This window comes from Oncorhynchus clarkii, chromosome 4 (assembly GCF_045791955.1).
Source record: "Oncorhynchus clarkii lewisi isolate Uvic-CL-2024 chromosome 4, UVic_Ocla_1.0, whole genome shotgun sequence".
In the NCBI taxonomy this organism is placed as follows: Eukaryota; Metazoa; Chordata; class Actinopteri; order Salmoniformes; family Salmonidae; genus Oncorhynchus; species Oncorhynchus clarkii.
In genome coordinates, this window is record NC_092150.1 from 77889120 (window position 1) to 77912211 (window position 23092).

A 23092-nucleotide genomic window follows, 5' to 3' on the forward strand; every position below is an offset into this window, starting at 1 on the left:
TTACCAGCTATGGGATTCCATCCAGCAACAGGCCCAACGCTCTAACCACTAGGCTACCTGCCGCCTAAGTCAATCTACTATCCCCTATAGTACAAAAGTTGACCTATTCTATGCGAGAAAAATAAATATTCCGCAACAGTTGTGGGATACGATAGATCGCAAATTAATACAACCACTTAATACAACCACGCATCAAAAACATTTTTTTTCATGCAATGAGGCTGACGCAACAGATGAGAACATTAAGCTTAAAATGTTGGTAAACTATTAGTCTATTTCTTCACATTATAAGTGCAGCAATGTGCACACGGCAGTAGGCTAAAAGCGCAAATCTTCCATTAGTGGGAAAACACCATTATGACCACAAATGCGATTATGCATGTATTTTAAATAAAGGTACATTTTTATGGTGAAAATGATCTTCCCCAAACTTGAAACTCACGTGCTGTTTATGTATGCCAGTTAGGCTCTACACCCGCTGTAAAGCGGATTCATGTGCTTCATTTTAACAAGTTATTTGGCCAGTTTAGTTGTGATACAAACCTTATCAAAACATATGTCTATGTGACTATGATTCGAAAAGTCACAAAAAAAAGGCATTGTTTCTTGCCTTAAGCTGGGCATCATTCACAAGTGATAAGTGATAATATATCATTCACAAGTGACAGGCTAATATTGTCACGCATCAGACTATTCTTGATTTAATCTCGTCTTTACAGATACTAAATTATACATGTGAGAAATTTGTTTTAACTTAGCTATTATCATGCACCTGTCTCGAAACAGGGGAAAATACATCTTATCTCTACACTTCAATAGAGAATGGAGGACAATTTTCCTGTGGTTCATTTTCAAGCCAGCCAGTTATGCTATACTCCGGTTGTAAAGATTAGCATTGTGCTAAATATTAGGAAAGTTTAGAAATAAATATGGTAGGCCTAGGCTATAGATAGCTGATGGGATCCTCCTCTTTTTAAGAGGCATACACTCAGTTTTCTCACACAATTGCATAGCCTATAGAAATGTTGTACCAGGCAGCAAGTTTGCTCGGCTACTAATGACTATCAGCAGCATCAGAGCTTAATTACTGTGACTAAATGGTCACGTGGAATTTGACTGCCTTCATGACCACCGGTATGGCGGTAATACGGTCACCGCAACAGCCCTAATAATATATGCCTGATGTTATTACATCCACAATCAAAAGGAACAACTAGATATACAGTAGGGTTCCCAAAATATCTAGGTTTTCCAGAAATCCCGGTTGGAAGATTCCCAGAATCAGGAGGGAATGAGCAGGAAAACAGGAATCCTCAACAAGGATTTCTGGAAAACTTGGGAATTTTCTGAAATTTATCCAAATTGTGCAACCTTAGACATACAGTACATAGACTGATCCAATGGTCTACTCACCACTGTAGGTGATGATCCTGATCGTGGAGTCCCCCTCTCCGAAGCGTGTGATTGGGGTGAGGCGCACCTCATAGGCCTCTGGCTTGATAAGCTCTGTCAGGTTGTGTGTGATCAGCTCTCCCTTGGTGATGGTTCCTTCCACAGTGATCTCCTGCTCCCACCACCGCTGTTGTCCCATCTGGACAGGAGGACACATTACAACAAAGTTAGAATTTGTGAAACTAACACACGCATGAATTCAGTGGCATGCAGGCACGGACACACGGACACACACAAACACACACACGGAAAGTAAATAACACTATAATAAGACTCCCACATTTCGGTGTTTCAAACCAGTGTTGCCTTTGTGAATGGAGAAGAAGAGTAAGTCCTGATTGAAAAATGTAATAGGAATGAGACTCATGTCATGAATGTAGTTTAGAAACCTTTACAAGACACGACAGGGGGCATGACCAGAGGTGATGCTAACCAATCTATAGTAGATTCTCAACACTTGCCTTTCCATTCTCATCCTGATCAACATCCTCTCACCAAACATGGTCATCTTTGAAGTTTCCCTCTAATCACAGTCCACAACGTTTCTCTATCCATCACATCACACAGACCGGGCACGTGCCTTAAAAGAGACTCCAACTGTAAAGAGAATTTTACATCACATCTTTTCATGTTGCTCTCCCGTGAACCTGCCTTCAGGTGATGATCTAATCTGAATCGCCATCATACGGCTCCTGCTAGTCAGACAATGGCAACGTGACTTTGAACCAGTATGGAATACAAAGAAGCAAAGAGATGGGATCCTGCATTCAATAGGAAGGTATTGAACATTAGAGAGAACAAGAGTGTGAGAGAGGGAGAGAGAGAGATATACATATACAGTGCCTTGCGAAAGTATTCGCCCCCCTTGAACTTTGCGACCTTTTGCCACATTTCAGGCTTCAAACATAAAGATATAAAACTCTATTTTTTTGTGAAGAATCAACAACAAGTGGGACACAATCATGAAGTGGAACGACATTTATTGGATATTTCAAACTTTTTTAACAAATCAAAAACGGAAAAATTGGCCGTGCAAAATTACTCAGCCCCTTTACTTTCAGTGCAGCAAACTCTCTCCAGAAGTTCAGTGAGGATCTCTGAATGATCCAATGTTGACCTAAATGACTAATGATGATAAATACAATCCACCTGTATGTAATCAAGTCTCCGTATAAATGCACCTGCACTGTGATAGTCTCAGAGGTCCGTCAAAAGCGCAGAGAGCATCATGAAGAACAAGGAACACACCAGGCAGGTCCGAGATACTGTTGTGAAGAAGTTTAAAGCCGGATTTGGATACAAAAAGATTTCCCAAGCTTTAAACATCCCAAGGAGCACTGTGCAAGCGATAATATTGAAATGGAAGGAGTATCAGACCACTGCAAATCTACCAAGACCTGGCCGTCCCTCTAAACTTTCAGCTCATACAAGGAGAAGACTGATTAGAGATGCAGCCAAGAGGCCCATGATCACTCTGGATGAACTGCAGAGATCTACAGCTGAGGTGGGAGACTCTGTCCATAGGACAACAATCAGTCGTATATTGCACAAATCTGGCCTTTATGGAAGAGTGGCAAGAAGAAAGCCATTTCTTAAAGATATCCATAAAAAGTGTCGGTTAAAGTTTGCCACAAGCCACCTGGGAGACACACCAAACATGTGGAAGAAGGTGCTCTGGTCAGATGAAACCAAAATTGAACTTTTTGGCAACAATGCAAAACGTTATGTTTGGCGTAAAAGCAACACAGCTCATCACCCTGAACACACCATCCCCACTGTCAAACACGGTGGTGGCAGCATCATGGTTTGGGCCTGCTTTTCTTCAGCAGGGACAGGGAAGATGGTTAAAATTGATGGGAAGATGGATGGATCCAAATACAGGACCATTCTGGAAGAAAACCTGATGGAGTCTGCAAAAGACCTGAGACTGGGGCGGAGATTTGTCTTCCAACAAGACAATGATCCAAAACATAAGGCAAAATCTACAATGGAATGGTTCAAAAATAAACATATCCAGGTGTTAGACTGGCCAAGTCAAAGTCCAGACCTGTATCCAATCGAGAATCTGTGGAAAGAACTGAAAACTGCTGTTCACAAATGCTCTCCATCCAACCTCACTGAGCTCGAGCTGTTTTGCAAGGAGGAATGGGAAAAAATGTCAGTCTCTCGATGTGCAAAACTGATAGAGACATACCCCAAGCGACTTACAGCTGTAATCGCAGCAAAAGGTGGCGCTACAAAGTATTAACTTAAGGGGGCTGAATAATTTTGCACGGCCAATTTTTCCGTTTTTGATTTGTTAAAAAAGTTTGAAATATCCAATAAATGTCGTTCCACTTCATGATTGTGTCCCACTTGTTGTTGATTCTTCCCAAAAAATAGAGTTTTATATCTTTATGTTTGAAGCCTGAAATGTGGCAAAAGGTCGCAAAGTTCAAGGGGGCCGAATACTTTCGCAAGGCACTGTATACAGTGGGGAGAACAAGTATTTGATAAACTGCCGATATTTCAGGTTTTCCAATTTAAAAAGCATGTCGAGGTCTGTAATTTTTATCATAGGTACACTTCAACTGTGAGAGACGGAATCTAAAACAAAAATCCAGAAAATCACATTGAATGATTTTTAAGTAATTAATTAGCATTTTATTGCATGACATAAGTATTTGATACATCAGAAAAGCAGAACTTAATATTTGGTACAGAAACCTTTGTTTGCAATTACAGAGATCATACGTTTACTGTAGTTCTTGACCAGGTTTGCACACACTGCAGAAGGGATTTTGGCCCACTCCTCCATACAGACCTTCTCCAGATCCTTCAGGTTTCGGGGCTGTCACTGGGCAATACAGACTTTCAGCTCCCTTCAAATATTTTCTATTGGGTTCAGGTCTGGAGACTGGCTAGGCCACCCAGGACCTTGAGATGCTTCTTACGGAGCCACTACTTAGTTGCCCTGGCAGTGTGTTTTGGGTCGTTGTCATGCTGGAAGACGCAGCCACAACCCATCTTCAATGCTCTTACTGAGGGAAGGAGGTTGTTGGCAAAGATCTTGCGATACATGGCCGCATCCATCCTCCCCTCAATACGGTGCAGTTGTCCTGTCCCCTTTGCAGAAAAGCATCCTCAAAGAATGATGTTTCCACCTCCATGCTTCACGGTTGGGATGGTATTCTTGGGGTTGTACTCATCCTTATTTTTCCTCCAAACACGGCGAGTGGAGTTTAGACCAAAACGCTAAATTTTTGTCTCATCAGACCACATGACCTTCTCCCACTCCTCCTCTGGATCATCCAGATGGTCATTGGCAAACTTCAGACGGGCCTGGACATGTGCTGGATTGAGCAGGGGGGCCTTGCGTGCGCTGCAGGATTTTAATCCATGATGGTGTAGTGTGTTACTAATGGTTTTCTTTGAGACTGTGGTCCCAGCTCTCTTCAGGTCATTGATCAGGTCCTGCCGTGTAGTTCTGGGCTGATCCCTCACCTTCCTCATGATCATTGATGCCCCACGAGGTGAGATCTTGCATGGAGCCCCAGACCGAGGACGATTGACCGTCATCTTGAACTTCTTCCATTTTCTAATAATTGCGCCAACAGTTGTTGCCTTCTCACCAAGCTGCTTGCCTATTGTCCTTTAGCCCATCCCAGCCTTGTGCAGGTATACAATTTTATCCCTGATGTCCTTACACAGCTCTCTGGTCTTGGCCATTGTGGAGAGGTTGGAGTCTGTTTGATTGAGTGTGTGGACAGGTGTCTTTTATACAGGCAATGAGTTCAAATAGGTGCAGTTAATACAGGTAATGAGTGGAGAACAGGAGGGATGCATAAAGAAGAACTAACAGGTCTGTGAGAGCCGGAATTCTTACTCTTTGGTAGGTGATCAAATACTTATGTCATGCAATAAAATGCAAATTAATTACTTAAAAATCATACAATGTGATTTTCTGGCTTTTGTTTTAGATTCCGTCTCTCACAGTTGAAGTGTAGCTATGATAAAAATTACAGACCTCTACATGCTTTGTAAGTAGGGAAACCTGCAAAATTGGCAGTGTATCAAATACTTCCTCTCCCCACTGTACATACACCTCACTTGCTTTGGCAATGTTAATATATGTTTGCCATGCCAATAAAGCATCTTGAATTGAATATATATATATGAGAGAGAGACTAGACAACTTCCTGGACAAAATGTTTCACTGTAATAGTGAAGTTGTAAATTTAGCAGTAGAAAATGTTAACAGTGTATTTGACCTCTCAGCTTCCCTGTCAAATCTAAAAATGTCAAGCAGAAAACCGAAGTCCATTCTTTTTCTCTAAACCAAAGAAAATTTGGATGATAAATCCATTTCAGAGATTCCCTGAAATGTACTTCTCACTAGTGCCCCATGTGCTCGGATACCCAGCAGGTCTGCCAATGCAGCTTTTTTTCTCTTGAGGGCCTGAGTATGGCCCCGAACTCCTGTGGTCTCAACAAACGTCAGGAGCTCCACTATCTCAGACTCTAGGGCGTTCATTGATCTGGTGATATCTCTGGTGACGTTCATTGATCTGGTGATATCTCTGGTGATGTTCATTGTGCGCTGATTAAATAATTGTTGAGGTTCTTTGTGATTTCTGTCTAAATCACTGACTGTGCAGTTAAAGTCCCCAGCAATAAATAAATAATCCTCAGTATTACATTTCTCAATGGTATTTGATAATGTCTCTAAAAAAACAAACCCTCTCAACTGCCACTACTGGCATATACATTTATCAGACACATTGTGATGTTTTCATATCTGGCTCTAACTTTTAATAACCTCCCCTCAACCTCATATGATAAAGACAAAAACCCTCTTGAGAACAGGATGGCCACACCCCAACTTTTTGAGTTTTTGTGACAACACACCACTGCCCCCCCACTCCTGTTGACACATAACTTCATTTTCCATATTACTATGCGTTTCTTGTAGAAAACTTACGTCACTTCCCTTTCCCTTTAGTAACTCATACACTACGGCTCTTTTTTTTACGTCTCTCGCCCCATTTACGTTTAAAACATCTTAAAACTGCTCATGGCTGAAAGAAAATGCAGAGTAAGAGACAGAAAACACATTTCTTTACAGAGTTAAGGCTGCGACCGAACTCTTTCATTTCCTTTAGAATTTAAATCACTTGTCACTCTCGTGACCACTTTCTTGAGTCTAGAGATTTCAGGGCTTGTCAAACCTCCCACCGTTATTTTTGACATCAGAAATGTTGCGGATTCAATAAACAATTAACATCCAGAAAAATAATCTGTTACATTATAATCCTGCATATATTTATTTCCTTTTGTCAAATTCAAAAAATTGCGTACCTTCTCAATCCCATACCTTCCACCACATTTCTCTCGCTATTTTGTTGTGATGCATCAGATGCCTCACTATCGCTATTGTCCCCCGAAGAAAATTCCACCTCTACAACCTGTTTATCCTAAACTGATTTATCAATCTCTACCTTCCTCTTGGAATTAGAGCCTTTGCCACCCCTTAAATTCTTCCACTTACTCCTCGGTACTTTAAAAACAGCTACTTAATTTTCCATTGTTGCACTCTCCTCTTGAACTCCCATTTCATATTCCAGCACCCCCTCAGCAACCTCAATCACAGTCTCACCGACTGTTCCCCCCTATTCTTTTTTCCTGACCTACCACAATTGCCCCCATAGCCACACTGCTTTCCTTTCCTACTTTTCCCCCACATCTACACAAGCCCCTCCCGCTGGTTGCTCCCTTGAGAAAACCAACCTCGACTGTCCCACCACCCCTATACGTGCTTAGTTATATTGAGACAGTATAACCTTACAACAACTAAATCACTCAATATACACTACTGTTCAAACTTTTGGGGTCACTTAGAAATGCCCTTGTTTTTGAAAGAAAAGCTATTTTTTTGTCCATTAAAATAACATCGTATTGATCAGAAATACAGTGTGGACATTGTTAATGTTGTAAATGACCATTGTAGCTGGAAACGGGCTGATTTTCTATGGAATATCTGCATAGGCCCATTATCAGCAACCATCACTCCTGTGTTCCAATGTCACGTTGTGTTACAGTAGCTAATTCAAGTTTATAATTTTAAAAGGCTAATTGATCACACTGTATTTCTGATTAATGTGATGTTATTTTAATGGATCAAAAATGTGCTTTTCTTTCAAAAACAAGGACATTTCTAAGTGACCCCAAACCTTTGAACAGTAGTGTATATGCATTTATACACACCGAAACCCAATAGAGTGAAAATAATTCCAGTCGCTCCCACAATCATTCCTGCTTCCCAACTTACTCCCAGCATGCACACCAACGAGAGAGAGATCGAGAGAGAGAGGGAGAGAGAGAGGGAGAGAGAGAGAGAGTGATGGGCAAGAGAGAGAGTAGAAGGAAAGAGAGAAAGTAGAAAGAAAGAGAGAGAGTAGAAAGAAAGAGAGAGAGTAGAAGGAAAGAGAGAGAGGGGGGAGAAGAGAGAGGGGCAAGAAAGAGAAAGACAGAGAGGAAAGAGGGTTGTATTTTCTCCTAGAGGATCAGTTGTAGAATAGCAGAGACCTGGAAAAGAGGATTGTAACAGCTTCTGCATCACAATTAGTCACCATATGTCTGTGTGAATGTTTGAAGCCAGGCTAGAGAGGGAGAGGGAGGAGAGAGGGAAAGAGAGAAGCGATAGATGAGTTTGTAATGATGCAATGTGTGTGTGTGTGTGTGTGTGTATACGTGCGTGTGTGTTTGTTAGGCCAGAGACAATTAAGTAATTAACTAGAGTGTGTCTGCTCTGTAATTACCGACTGAGAGTTGTCATTAAGTTAGGTTCACAGGTAAATCTGCTTTTGTCTGTTATTGATAATTGTACACGGGCTGTAACTGCTTGCGCCAACCCTTTTAATTTACACTCTACCACAGAGTACAAAAGGCACCTCTGCTAATTGGCATGAATTGGAAGGGTTCAGGATGAGAGTTGAGGAAGTGTGTGTGTGTGTGTGTATATGAGTGCCCAGGATCGTTTGTGTGTGAGTGTGCATGCATGTGTGTGTGTGCGTGCATGTGTGTGTGTGCGTGTGTGAGGAAGTAGTAACTGCTGTTAACGGCAGATGGAGGCCTTAAATGCCAATCTTGGCTTCAGAACCACTCTGCCTCAAACTGACTGAGCAAATGGAAGCTGATGAATCCATCTTTCCACCATCAGGGAACAGAATTGTCTTTTAAATAATTAAATCGAACTGCAATTGCTCATTACAGAACCCGTTCACTATTTGAACGTGATTTCCAACAATGGGTCTCTGTTCGACTTCCTTAAGTTTGGTGTTTCTGTTTTATTTCCCCATTATTGTTTGTTTGACTCGTCGCCACTTGACGCAATTATTATTTTCTGCGTATGCTATTACCTTTCACTCAAAGTGTTTGTTAACAGGGAGTCAGACAGAGGCAGAGTGCCTTATCACATGTAAGTTCACTTGACTGCAGCAACAATTTGTGGGATTTGCACGGTAACTTTAAGAATCAGACAGGTTGCTCAAAGAGACGAGCGGGAGCAGAGTGAAACGTAGGACTAATCAAAGTGGCTTCGCAATATTACGAGAGAGAGGGAGAAAGAGAGAGGGAGAGAGATAAAGAGAGAGTGATAGGTAGAAAGAGAGGGGGCAGTGAGAGAGAGGAAGGGGGACAGAGAGAGAGATTGGCTGCATGTAATTAGTCTGCTGCTATTGATCTGTGTTGCTCCTCACCCTGCGTACTGATCCAACACTGACTGACAGATCAATTGACTGTGGAGGAGGAGAAAGAGAGGGAGAAAGAGAGAGACAGAGCAGAGTAAGAAGGAAAAGACTGTCATTGCCTCATTGCAATGAACGAGAGAAGGAAGGAAAGAGAAAGAGAGAGAGAGTAAAAAGGAAAAGGCTTCCTTGCCTTGAAGTAGTGAGTGTACAGAAGTAGGGCCAGAAGGGAACAGGCAGGCAGGCAGGCAGGCAGGCAGGCAGGCAGACAGACAGACAGACAGCAGCCAAGGTGATCTGTGATCCTGCGTTGTACTTCTCCTCACACCCTACGTTCCTTCCTTTCAACTACGGTTTCACACTGTCTCTCCTCAGCCCGATCGGCCTAGCTTGCCCGTCCGCCTGTCTGTCCAGGCCCCAGACGATAACAGAGAGCCATTCATTACAGAGGCATAAAGCCCACCAGCCCTCAGTATTAATTCAAAGGCAGCGGTGAGGGGGACTGATAATGATTCTGTGGGAATGGAAGAGGAACAGAACAGAACAGGTGTAGTATTCGCTGGTCTGCTCTGGCTATAAATAGCAGGTAGAGGAGAGGAGGACTGGTGTGTAGGAAGAGTGTGTCACGCCCTGACCTTAGATCTTTTTATGTCTCTATTTTGGTTTGGTCAGTGTGTGATTTGGGTGGGCATTCTATGTTCCTTTTTCTATGTTTTTGTATTTCTTTGTTTTGGCCGGGTATCGTTCTCAATCAGGGATAGCTGTCTATCGTTGTCTCTGATTGGGAACCATACTTAGGTAGCTTTTTCCCACAGGGTTTTTGTGGGTAGTTACTTTCTGTTTAGTGTTTTCACCTTACAGGACTGTTTCGGGTATTCTCTTTTTTTTAATATATTTTTGTTATAGTGTTCAGTTTTAATAAAACAAGCATGAACCCTTACAAAGCTGCACTTTGGTCCGATGATTCCTCTTCTTCCAACGACGAATACCGTTACAGAGTGGTCTACGTGCCAACGCTTTCATTACTGCACCACAGTCTCAGCACACCCCACTCAGTGTCCTACCAGGGTTATCTAAGCATTTATTTATTTATGAAGGGGCCTCTTCTCCTACATCCCTTCCTCTCACTCTCCCTCTCCTGCTCTTATATGCTCCCTCTCTTCTCCTTACTCGTTCATGTTCCATCGATTTCACAATCGCCAAGAGGGATGAAATCAGAACGCTCATCGCAAAGGAAGAAAATTGGAAAAGTAAAAAAGGGTCAAGATCATTTCTTGGCAGACGAAACATGAAGGAGAGCATCACCCAGATGAAACATGAAGGAGAGCATCACCCAGATGAAACATGAAGGAGAGCATCACCCAGATGAAAGGAGAGGCTCACCCATATGAAATATGAAAGAGAGGCTCACCCAGATGAAACATGAAAGAGAGGCTCACCCAGATGAAACATGAAAGAGAGGCTCATCCAGATGAAACATGAAGGAGAGCGTCACCCAGATGAAAGGAGAGGCTCACCCAGATGAAATATGAAAGAGAGGCTCACCCAGATGAAACATGGAGAGGCTCACCCAGATGAAACATGAAAGAGAGGCTCACCCATATGAAACATGGAGAGGCTCACCCATATGAAACCTGGAGAGGCTCACCCAGATGAAACCTGGAGAGGCTCACCCAGATGAAACATGGAGAGGCTCACCCAGATGAAACATGAAGGAGAAGTAAATGTTAACGATAAAACCATTCTTAACCTCTTCTCATCGTATGCCTCCTGTATCTAAGACCACAGCAGGTAGGGAGGCCAAGGATACCCAGCCTAGTTGAGATGAGGGGGGGAGTGGAAAGAAAATATATTCTCGCAAACAACGATTTTCTGCTTGCAAGGTAGGAGATAAAAACCACAAAAGCAAAAGAGTGCAGACAGGAAGACCTATTTCCTTATTTCTTTCTCTCGCCAAACAACAGCAAAACAGATTAGAATGTTAATGTGATTGCTGAATTACTGTCTGCCCATTTTAGCACCGGCACAGAATTAATCTGTGAAATTGTGAAAAGGACCAGTTGAATGCCAGCGAAGGAAGAGTGAATGTATCTTCCTGGCAAGGGCTCAAACAACAGCCTGCCTGGCAAGCAGGAAGCCGGCGTATCGTTGGCTCCCACGACGGATGAACGAGTCACGCGAGCGCATCCTCATTTATTACCAAACAGGCCGATCGAGATCGTTGACAGAAAAATCATTGCGGTACACAAACAAGCTCGGTTTTAATGTGTTTTTCAAGCGTAAATTCCTGACGGGGTGTAGAAGGAAACAAATATGGAATTATACTAACAGATTAGAACGGCAGGTATAAGACTCACTCAGTTTGGGCAGAGATGTGAGGACGTCAGTTCAGATGGCTTTACTGTCGCCTGTAATGCAGTGGTTCTGAATAAGAGCTTCTTCTGAACCGATAAAGGCCAACAGAAACTACAACATACAGACCTTAAAGCAATGTCTGAATAGTATCTTCCTTGAATGGTGGTGGTTATTGTGATCAAGCCTGACACGATCAACAGTTTCTCAGCCCATCAACAGACTGTGTAGAGACCTAGCCCACATTACTATATGTTGTGAAAGTCAATGCCTGCTGTGACCATAAGGAGGGAGCCACTTTGTCACAGTAGGGGATTATTATTGGTAAAATGAAAGAGACCACATATAGTGGCATCAAGCCTCAGTTTAACCACGCTACCAACATGCTAATATTGTGAAACGTTTGAGGCAAAGACACATAGAAGCTAGGCACAACAGTGTTCACATGGCTATGTAGCTGAACCTTTTACCTAACAACACAATAGACTACTACAACCAATACAACTAGCAATACCATAAAGTACAATACAACACTACTATAATCCACTCTGGGACAATTCAGAAGGCATCACCGCAAGCACACTATAAACGCCCACTAGACTGGATGGATGCTTAATTGGGTGATACAACAGTTGCTGTAGAAAACGCTTCTTGACATGGGACTGTTGTCTTTCACCACGATGTAGGAAGTGTGAGACTGAGAGAAAGAGAAATCAGACAAGAAGAGAGAAAAAGCGAACCAGAGAGAGAGGATGAGAGAATAAGAAATTGTGAGAGTGAGGAAAGACAGAAAGATTGACATTCTTAAAGTAGCCTGGGCCGACCACCAATCAATGCTGACTGTTATCTGAAGCCTTTCCTCTATCTGAAGGTAAAAAGGTCCAACGGCTACCCACTCCTTTCTCCACAGGGTGCTCTCTCTCCACAGGGTGTTCTCTCTCCACAGGGTGCTCTCTCTCCACAGGGTGCTCTCTCTCCACAGGGTGTTCTCTCTCCACAGGGTGCTCTCTCTCCACAGGGTGCTCTCTCTCCACAGGGTGCTCTCTCTCCACAGGGTGCTCTCTCTCCACAGGGTGTTCTCTCTCCACAGGGTGCTCTCTCTCCACAGGGTGCTCTCTCTCCACAGGGTGCTCAGGGTGCTCTCTCTCCACAGGGTGTTCTCTCTCCACAGGGTGTTCTCTCTCCACAGGGTGCTCTCTCCACAGGGTGTTCTCTCTCCACAGGGTGCTCTCTCTCCACAGGGTGCTCTCTCTCCACAGGGTGCTCTCTCTCCACAGGGTGCTCTCTCTCCACAGGGTGCTCTCTCTCCACAGGGTGCTCTCTCTCTCCACAGGGTGCTCTCTCTCTCCACAGGGTGCTCTCTCTCTCCACAGGGTGCTCTCTCTCCACAGGGTGCTCTCTCTCAACAGGGTGCTCTCTCTCCACAGGGTGCTCTCTCTCCATAGGGCCGATGGAGCCATCCAAGGAGAACAAAACGAGTTGGGAATATCCAGAGAGCCTCTATGTCCATGACGTTTATTCCTGCTATTCTCTCTATCATGTCATTCTTCTGTCATCTGTAAAGGCCTTTTTACGTCCAGGGTTGGGGTTAGGTTCAGCAAACACCCACACCCACACCCACACCCACACCCACACACACACACACACACACACACACACACACACACACACACACACACAAACTTCTACCTGACGTATGCCGAGGCGGTAGGCCACGATGCGATCCACAGCGTTGGGGTTCATCTGGGTCCACTGCAGTTTGAAGCCATAGACTCTAGGCCGGTTCTGCCACAGCGGACTGTACGTGTCGTAGTAGAACTCTGGAGGATACGCTTTTCCTGTAAACACAAACAAACATTTACAACTAATTAAATATTATTGTATTTCAACTTCCACTGTTCCCGCTTTATCTGTGGCATCAAGGGAATAAGGAACCCAAGCCATATGTGACCGACCATATGTGGCCATACGCCTAGTTTCCTGAAACAGGTCACATATGTACCAGAGATACTGAATCAAGCTAAATAAGAGGGCCATGTGAATTGCTGTAAAAAAAAAGTTGACCATTGTAAAAATAAAAAAAAACACATACTGCACATTGTCGTTTTTCTTTCAGGTTGCCAAAATGAAAACAAGTCATGTTGACTATTACTCCACAAAATTGCTGCAATGCATCAACCATGAGAGTTGCCTCCAATAACCAGTATTTTTTGAAACTGCACTGTTGGTTAGGGGCTCGTAAGTAAGCATTTCACTGTAAGGTCTACTACACCTGTTGTATTCGGCGCATGTGACTCAAACTTTGATTTGGCCTGTTTTTGACCCGTTTGATAAGGAGTCAGTGGTGTTTGTTCTTTTGTACTGACAGAAACTTGTTTTCACAGAAGTGTGTCGATCTTTCTCAGACATTTTGTCAATAAAGCTGTTTCCTTTGATGGAAGCCACAAGGTCAGCTGTGTTATTGTCAGAACAGAAAAAAGTGCTGTAGGGTAGAGTGGGGTAAATTGAGCCAAAGGGTTAGTTTAGCCACCCTTGTTTCTAGGAAACCATATGCAAAATGAATAATGTCTACTATCTGAGCAGCTAACCGATCACTGCAGCTGTACATAGTCCATCTGTAAATAGCCCACCCAATCTACCTACCTCAGCCCCATACTGTTTTTATTTTATTTACTTTTCTTCTCTTTTGCACACCAGTATCATCATCTGCTCATTTATCACTCCAGTGTTCATCTGCTAAATTGTCATTTTTCGCTCCTATGGCCTATTTATTGCCTACCTCATGCCTTTTGCACACACTGTATATAGACTTTCTTTTCTCTACTGTGTCATTGACTTGTTTGTGTTATTGGCTTGTTTATTGTTTACTCCATGTGTAACTCTGTGTTGTTGTCTGTGTCACACTGCTTTGCTTTATCTTGGCCAGGTCATCATTTCATGTGAGTCTGTGAAGGAAGAAACCACATGTAAAAATGGTAAGCAAGTTAGGTCCAAGAAACTGTAAAATAAATGTATTGTGTTATTAAGAGGTTTCATGATTCTTGTATCTTAACCCAAGTGTACATCAGCTGTGGTCTCTATACGTTTCAGTACCAGGTCCTATACCTAGCAAACTTAGCATGAAAGTGCATCGTTGTAGCTGTGAGGGCTAATATAGTCAAAATGTTTGCCATGGGGTAAGTTGAGCCAATGGCCACCATATCTGTTACAAATGATGATTACCTTGTCATTTTTATGCATAATGTGCATAGTATGTGTGCAATGTGTCATGAATATGAGCTCAAGATCTGTATTGTTACAGAGCAGACATCATCATATCCTGTGTAAACAAACATAAAACAAGCAGCCCCCCTTGAGGTTCTTAAAAGAGCAGCCAAGGAGGTGAGAGAAGGGAAGAAGTCCGTTCAAGCAGCAGCAAGGGATGATAAATAGACTGATCGACACTGAGGAGATACATTGACAATAAAAGAAAATGAACACGTACCTGTGTGAATGAGAGGTAGCGATAGAGCAGCTAAGGCACACGAGCTGTGTTCGAATACTCCTACCATTTTGTTTATTTGACCTTTATTTAACCAGGTAGGCAAGTTGAGAACAAGTTGTCATTTACAACTGCGACCTGGCCAAGATAAAGCAAAGCAGTTCGACACATACAACAACACAGAGTTGCACATAGAGTAAAACAAATATACAGTCAATAATACAGTAGAAAAATAAGTCTATATACAATGTGAGCAAATGAGGTGAGATAAGGGAGGTAAAAGGCAAAAAAAGGCCATGGTGGCGAAGTAAATACAATATAGCAAGTAAAATACTGGAATGGTAGATTTGCAGTGGAAGAATGTGCAAGGTAGAGATAGAAATAATGGGGTGCAAAGGAGCAAAATAAATAAATAAATACAGTAGGGGGAGAGGTAGTTTTTTGGGCTAAATTATAGATGGGCTATGTACAGGTGCAGTAATCTGTGCGCTGCTCTGACAGCTGGTACTTAAAGCTAGTGAGGGAGATAAATGTTTCCAGTTTCAGAGATTTGTGTAGTTCGTTCCAATCATTGGCAGCAGATAACTGGAAGGAGAGGCGGCCAAAGGAAGATTTGGTTTTGGGTGCTAAAAAACGGATGGCACTGTGATAGACTGCATCCAATTTATTGAGTAGGGTGTTGGAGGCTATTTTGTAAATGACATCGCCGAAGTCGAAGATCGGTAGGATGGTCAGTTTTACAAGGGTATGTTTGGCAGCATGAGTGAAGGATGCTTTTGTTGCGAAATAGGAAACCAATTCTAGATGTAACTTTGGATTGGAGATGTTTTGATGTGAGTCTGGAAGGAGAGTTTACAGTCTAACCAGACACGTAGGTATTTGTAGTTGTCCACATATTCTAAGTCAGAACCGTCCAGAGTAGTGATGTTGGACGGGCGGGCAGATGCAGGTGCAGGCGGCGATTGGTTGAAAAGCATGCATTTAGTTTTACTTGTATTTAAGAGCAACTGGAGGCCACGGAAGGAGAGTTGTATGGCTTTGAAGCTCGTCTGGAGGGAGTGTCTGGAGTGTCCAAATAAGGGCCAGAAGTATACAGAATGGTGTCGTCTGTGTAGAGGTGGATCAGAGACTTACCAGCAGCAAGAGCGACATCATTGATGTGTACAGAGAAGAGAGTTGGTCCAAGAATTGAACCCTGTGGCACCCCCATAGAGACTGCCAGAGGCCCGGACAACAGGCCCTCCGATTTGACACACTGAACTCTATCAGAGAAGTAGTTGGTGAACCAGGCGAGGCGAATCATTTGAGAAACCAAGGCTAACGAGTCTGCCGATGAGGATGTAGTGATTGACAGAGTCGAAAGCCTTGGCCAGGTCAATGAATACGGCTGCACAGTATTGTTTCTTATCGATAGTGGTTAAGATATAATTTAGGACCTTGAGCGTGGCTGTGGTGCACCCATGACCAGCTCTGAAACCAGATTGCATAGTGGAGAAGGTATGGCGGGATTCGAAATGGTCGGTAATCTGTTTGTTGACTTGGCTTTCGAAGACCTTAGAAAGGCAGGGTAGGATAGATATAGGTCTGTAGAAGTTTGGGTCAAGAGTGTGTCCCCCTTCGAAGAGCTGCTTTCCAATTTTTGGGAATCTCAGACGATACGAAAGAGAGGTTGAAGGCTAGTAATAGGGGTTGCAACAATTTCGGCAGATCATTTTAGAAAGAAAGGGTCCAGATTGTCTAGCCCGGCTGATTTGTAGGGGTCCAGATTTTGCAGCTCTTTCAGAACATCAGCTGACTGGATTTGGGAGAAGGAGAAATGGGGAAGGCTTGGGCGAGTTGCTGTGGGGGGTGCAGTGCTGTTGACCGGGTTAGGGGTAGCCAAGTGGAAAGTATGGCCAGCCGTAGAAAAATGCTTATTGAAATTCACAATTATAGTGGATTTATCGGTGGTGACAGTGTTTCCTATCCTCAGTGCAGTGGGCAGCTGGGAGGAGGTGTTCTTATTCTCCATGGACTTTGGGTGTCCCAGAACTTTTTGAACTTGTGTTGCAGGAAGCAAATTTCTGCTTGAAAAACCTAGCCTTGGCTTTTCTAACTGCCTGTGTATATTGGTTTCTAGCTTCCCCGAAAATGTGCATATCAAGGGGGCTGTTCGATGCTAATGCAGAACGCCATAGGATGTTTTTGTGTTGGTTAAGGGCAGTCAGGTCTGGAGAGAACCAAGGGCTATATCTGTTCTTGGTTCTACATTTCTTGAATGGGGCACACTTATTTAAAATGGTGAGGAAAGCATTTAAAAAAATAACCAGGCATCCTCTACTGATGGGATGAGATCAATATCCTTCCAGGATACCCCGGCCAGGTCGATTAGAAAGGCCTGCATGCTGAAGTGTTTCAGTTCATTTGACTGCTGACCCATTACGGATGCAGGCAATGAGGCAGTGATCGCTGAGATCTTGGTTGAAAACAGCAGAGGTGTATTTACAGTTGGTTAGGATGATATCTATGAGGGTGACCGTGTTTATGGCTTTGGGGTGGTATCTGGTAGGTTCATTGAGAATTTGTGTGAGATTGAGGGCATCAATCTTAGATTGTAGGATGGCTGAGGTGTTAAGCATGTTCCAGTTTAGGTCGCCTAGCAGCACGAGCTCTGGAGATAGATGGGGGCAATCAGTTCACATATGGTGTCCAGAGCACAGCTGGGGGCAGAGGGTGGCATATAAATGGCGACAACGGTGAGAGACTTGTTTTTAGAGAGGTGGATTTTTAAGTAGAAGTTCAAATTGTTTGGGTACAGACCTGGATAGTAGGACAGAACTCTGCAGGCTATCTTTGCAGCAGATTGCAAAACCGCCCCCTTTGGACATTCTATCTTGTCTGAAAATGTTGTAGTTAGGGATGAAGATTTCAGAATTTTTGGTACTAAGCCCACTAACTGCACTATTTGTGATGTAAATTGAGTATGTAGTACGCTTATTGGTCATAGCATGGATAGAGTTAGTATGCTAAAAGTTCACAGATGTCATACTACATTTGCCAAAATACGAAGTATACACGCAGTGCACACTATTTCCGTACTTTTAAGGCTCTTAATGCAATTCTTCAGGAAATGTTTTAACGTTTTAAGATTTGAAGAAAATGGCGGAAAATATGCAGCGGAAGTCCGACGAGAGCAGAAACAAATTAATTGCTTTAACTAATTATGACAAATGTTAAGAAAATGTTGAGCAATGTAATAAAGTAATGACTTTCCAAATTATTTACGCTTATTTACGCTTATTTACGCTGGTTGGCTGACTGTGTTGGTTACGCTATCCTTACAAACCGCATAATAATACATTGAACTTGCCAGTATATTAACGATATGCTATCTAACTACCCAGCGTTTATTAACTTGATTATTCACGTCATTCTTAGCTTAGTGGTATAGTCGTTGTGCGTTCTCAATGGAAATAAATTAGCTCTGGCTATCTACTCAGAATAGTCTCGTCTGAGAGCACCAGCCATTAACATGAGCCCGTCCTCCCCAATTAAAGTGCCACCAACCTCCTGTGCTATGTATGGTGGACTGAAGTGGGCTGCTTGATATACAGTATTCAATATTTAAAGAAGAGACAGAGAGCCAACATAAATACATTTCTCACAGGTCAAAGAAAACACATGAATACTTAGAAACCAACATTCAAGAGGAGATTATCTAAAGACAGTGTAACATTATTCTCCCTGTGACCACCCAGAAATTTGAAACTGTTCAAACCGCTACAGTGGGGCAAAAAAGTATTTAGTCAGCCACCAATTGTGCAAGTTCTCCCACTTAAAAAGATGAGAGAGGCCTGTAATTTTCATCATAGGTACACTTCAACTATGACAGACAAAATGAGAAAACAAAATCCAGAAAATCACATTGTAGGATTTGTAATTAATTTATTTGCAAATTATGATGGAAAATAAGTACTTGGTCACCTAAAAACAAGCAAACAGTCACACTCCAAACTCCACTATGGCCAAGACCAAAGAGCTGTCAAAGGACACCAGAAACAAAATTGTAGACCTGCACCAGGTTGGGAAGACTGAATCTGCAATAGGTAAGCAGCTTGATTTAAAGAAATCAACTGTGGGAGCAATTATTAGGAAATGGAAGACATACAAGACCACTGATAATCTCCCTCGATCTGGGGCTCCACGCAAGATCTCACCCCGTGGGGTCAAAATGATCACAAGAACGGTGAGCAAAAATCCCAGAACCACACGGGGGGACCTAGTGAATGACCTGCAGAGAGCTGGGACCAAAGTAACAAAGCCTACCATCAGTAACACACTACGCCGCCAGGGACTCAAATCCTGCAGTGCCAGACGTGTCCCCCTGCTCAAGCCAGTACATGTCCAGGCCCGTCTGAAGTTTGCTAGAGAGCATTTGGATGATCCAGAAGAAGATTGGGAGAATATCATATGGTCAGATGAAACCAAAATATAACTTTTTGGTAAAAACTCAACTCGTCTACGAATGCTGAGTTGCATCCAAAGAACACCATACCTACTGTGAAGCATGGGGGTGGAAACATCATGCTTTGGGGCTGTTTTTCTGCAAAGGGACCAGGACGACTGATCCGTGTAAAGGAAAGAATGAATGGTGCCATGTATCGTGAGATTTTGAGTGAAAACCTCCTTCCATCAGCAAGGGCATTGAAGATGAAACGTGGCTGGGTCTTTCAGCATGACAATGATCCCAAACACACCACCCGGGCAACGAAGGTGTGGCTTCGTAAGAAGCATTTCAAGGTCCTGGAGTGGCCTAGCCAGTCTCCAGATCTCAACCACATAGAAAATCTTTGGAGGGAGTTGAAAGTCTGTGTTGCCCAGCAACAGCCCCAAAACATCACTGCTCTAGAGGAGATCTGCATGGAGGAATGGGCCAAAATACCAGCAACAGTGTGTGAAAACCCTGCGAAGACTTACAGAAAAAAGCATTGAGATAAACTTTTGTTATTGACCAAATACTTATTATTTTCCATCATAATTTGCAAATAAATTCATTAAAAATCCTACAATGTGATTTTCTGGATTTTTGTTTTCTCATTTTGTCTATCACAGTTGAAGTGTACCTATGATGAAAATTACAGGCCTCTCTCATCTTTTTAAGTGGGAGAACTTGCACAATTGGTGGCTGACTAAATACTTTTTTGCCCCACTGTATATCTGTTGATTTCTAATAGCGATAGTCGAGACTTCCAGCTACAATAGTACTCCGTCTGAAGAGTGTGAACCAATCAGCAGAGTTTATCCCACAGGCTGGGAAGTGTGAACCAATCAGACCGCAGGCTGGTAGGAGTGTAAATCAATCAGAGGTCCATCAAATGTCTGTCATATTGGAAACAACTAACTTTTTTTGACACATCACATACGCTGCTGCCACTGTTTATTATCTATGCTGTTGCCTAGTCACTTTATTCCTAGTTATATGTACAGTACCAGTCAAAAGTTTGGACACACCTACTCATTCAAGAGTTTTTCTTTATTTTTCTATTTTCTACATTGTAGAGTAATAGTGAAGACATAAAAACTATGAAATAACACATACAGAATCATGTAGTAATCAAAAAAGTGTTCAATCTAAATATATTTTGGATTTTAGATTCTTCAAAGTAGTACTGTACATATTTACCTGAATTACCTCGTACCCCTGCACATCGACTCGGTACTGGTATCCTGTGTATATAGCCAAGTTATCGTTACTCATTGCGTATGCATTATTACTTTTATTATTACGTGTTTTGTATTCTATTATTTCTCTATTTTTGTTCTCTCTGCATTGTTAGGAATTTCACTGTTAGTCCACACCTGTTGTATACGAATCATGTGACAATTAACTTTTGATTTGATTTATTTAAAGAACTGGATAACCTATTTATACAGAACATCAGGGTCAAAGTTCACTGGGCTAAATGTCTCATTTATCAATGTTGCATACGAACAGAAATGTTTGAAAACCATGCGTGCGATCATTTCTTAGCAAAGTGTGGGATTTATCAATTTGTACATTTGTACAGCTGAAAACGGTTGTTCTGATTAAAGAAGCAATCAGTCTTTAGACTAGTTGAGTATCTGGAGCATCAACATTTCTGGGTTCGATTACAGGCTCAAAATGGCCAGAAACAAATAACTTTCTTCGGAAATTCGTCAGTCTATTCTTGTTCTGAGAAATGAAGGCTATTCCATGCGAGAAATTGCCAAGTAACTAGCCTTCATTTCTCAGAACAAGAATAGACTGATGAGTTTCAGGAGAAAAGTATTTGTTTCTGGCCATTTTGAGCCTGTAAACGAACCCACAAATGCTGATGTTCCAGATATTCAACTGGTCTCAAGATGTATTGCTTCTTTAATCAGAAAAACCCTTTTCAGCTGTGCTAACATAATTGCAAAAGGGTTTTCTAATGATCAATTAGCCTTTTAAAATTATAAACTTGGACTAGCTAACACACCATGCCATTGGAACACAGGAGTGCTGGTTGCTGATAATGTGCCTCTGTAGGCCTATGTAGATATTCCATAACAAAATATTTTTTTTAAATCAGCAGTTTCCAGCTACAATAGTCATTTACAACAATAACAATGTCTAAACTGTATTTCTGATCAATTTGATGTTATTTTATAGGACAAAAAAAATGATTTTCTTTAAAATACAAGGATATTTCTAAGGAACCCAAACTTTTGAACCGTAATGTATATTTGTTATATTTATTGTCAAGAAAAAATATTTAGATGTGGTCCATGTCTGAATATGGTTGCGAATATAAAGCTTGACTTACCATCAGTTGGTGTGTCCGGTATTCCTTCAGGGTCTGGGAGAGGGTCCTCAGTATCACCATCACAAATGATGCCAGACACTGAGGTCTCTCCAATTATGCTGCCAATGCGCTGGTCCATAGCTGACAGTGAAGATTCACTCTGCCCTCCTCCTGTTACATTTATAGCCCTTTTGTGGATCATCTAAAAAAAATTGCATGTTTTCAAATCAAACCAATTCTTTTTAATTTAATTCATTTTTCTGCATTCTGAATTTACCACAGCTCTAACCTGCTCCCAAGCAATATTTTTTCTCTCTTTGTCAAGCCATTGTTGAGGGCTCCAAAAAGTATGGCTTGTTTTTCTTCCACTTCAGTGATCAAAAGTTATATTTCTGCATCCGCAAAGGTTTTTCTTTGTCTTCTTTCATTTCTCCATGTTGGCGAACAGAAATTAGTGACATTTCTTGCAGATTCAAAGGGAAGGTTTGTGATCATAAATGTTCCTTTAGGGCGGTTCTTTATGTAAATGAAACTTCATGTGCACTAGCACAGTGTTTTAGAACATGTCTAATTTATCAAGGCAAAATTCTTACAGGTGTGTGTAAATAAAGAGTACGCGCAATTGATAAATACCAACTTTTTTGTACTTGCAAACATTCTACATTTTCTTCGTACGAGTTCATTTAGAAGCTTTTCTACGCAACATTGATAAATGAGGGGCCCTGGTTCACAAAATCATGGCTTTAAGGCTAGTTTGTTGTTTTTCTTCTGTATTTAACCCTTCCTCTTCTTTGAAGTAGGTGGCTTAAAAGTACATAAAGTCTGAATATTAATAATTTAACTATTTACATGATTAATTGCAAAACTCTCAATGCTAATTCCTGTGAAAAGTACAGTGAATGAGACAAAAGGTAAATTATATGAAGCTTGAACTCAATGACTGCATATGGTACTGCACTTTCCCAACACAAAGACAGTGAGAACCCGTGAGTATATTCAACATAACTCAACAAATCTGTTGAGTGTCCAATCAAACACTTCTGAGGTTAAGCCTTTCACTTTTACAATCAATCACTTCAGTTTCTGAAGATAGGTCTTCTAAACCAATCAACAAAATAATGATAAAAAAAGGTAGTATACTGCTTTGGGCGGAAATCAAGATTGACTGTTTCTCTCAACCTCTCACTAGTTTGATAAATTATCATAATGACCTGAGATAATAAGTCACAATCTCTTCTAAACATGTTTCATCCTGAATCCTGTGACGATAAATCAGGTTAATGATGCTTTGCATTTGT

General features: G+C 42.0%; 1 protein-coding gene across 1 annotated transcript in view; it reads right to left on the bottom strand.

Annotated features, from left to right (window-relative positions):
- LOC139407848 (MAM domain-containing glycosylphosphatidylinositol anchor protein 2-like) overlaps nt 1–23092 on the bottom strand; it is a 338644-nt gene that overhangs the window by 61627 nt on the left and 253925 nt on the right. The window contains exons 11-12 of the mRNA XM_071151719.1: nt 13218–13366; nt 1414–1591 (exon numbers count right to left, since the gene is read on the bottom strand). Coding sequence (XP_071007820.1) covers nt 1414–1591; nt 13218–13366 — 327 coding nt within the window. The remainder of the gene's footprint in view (nt 1–1413; nt 1592–13217; nt 13367–23092) is intronic.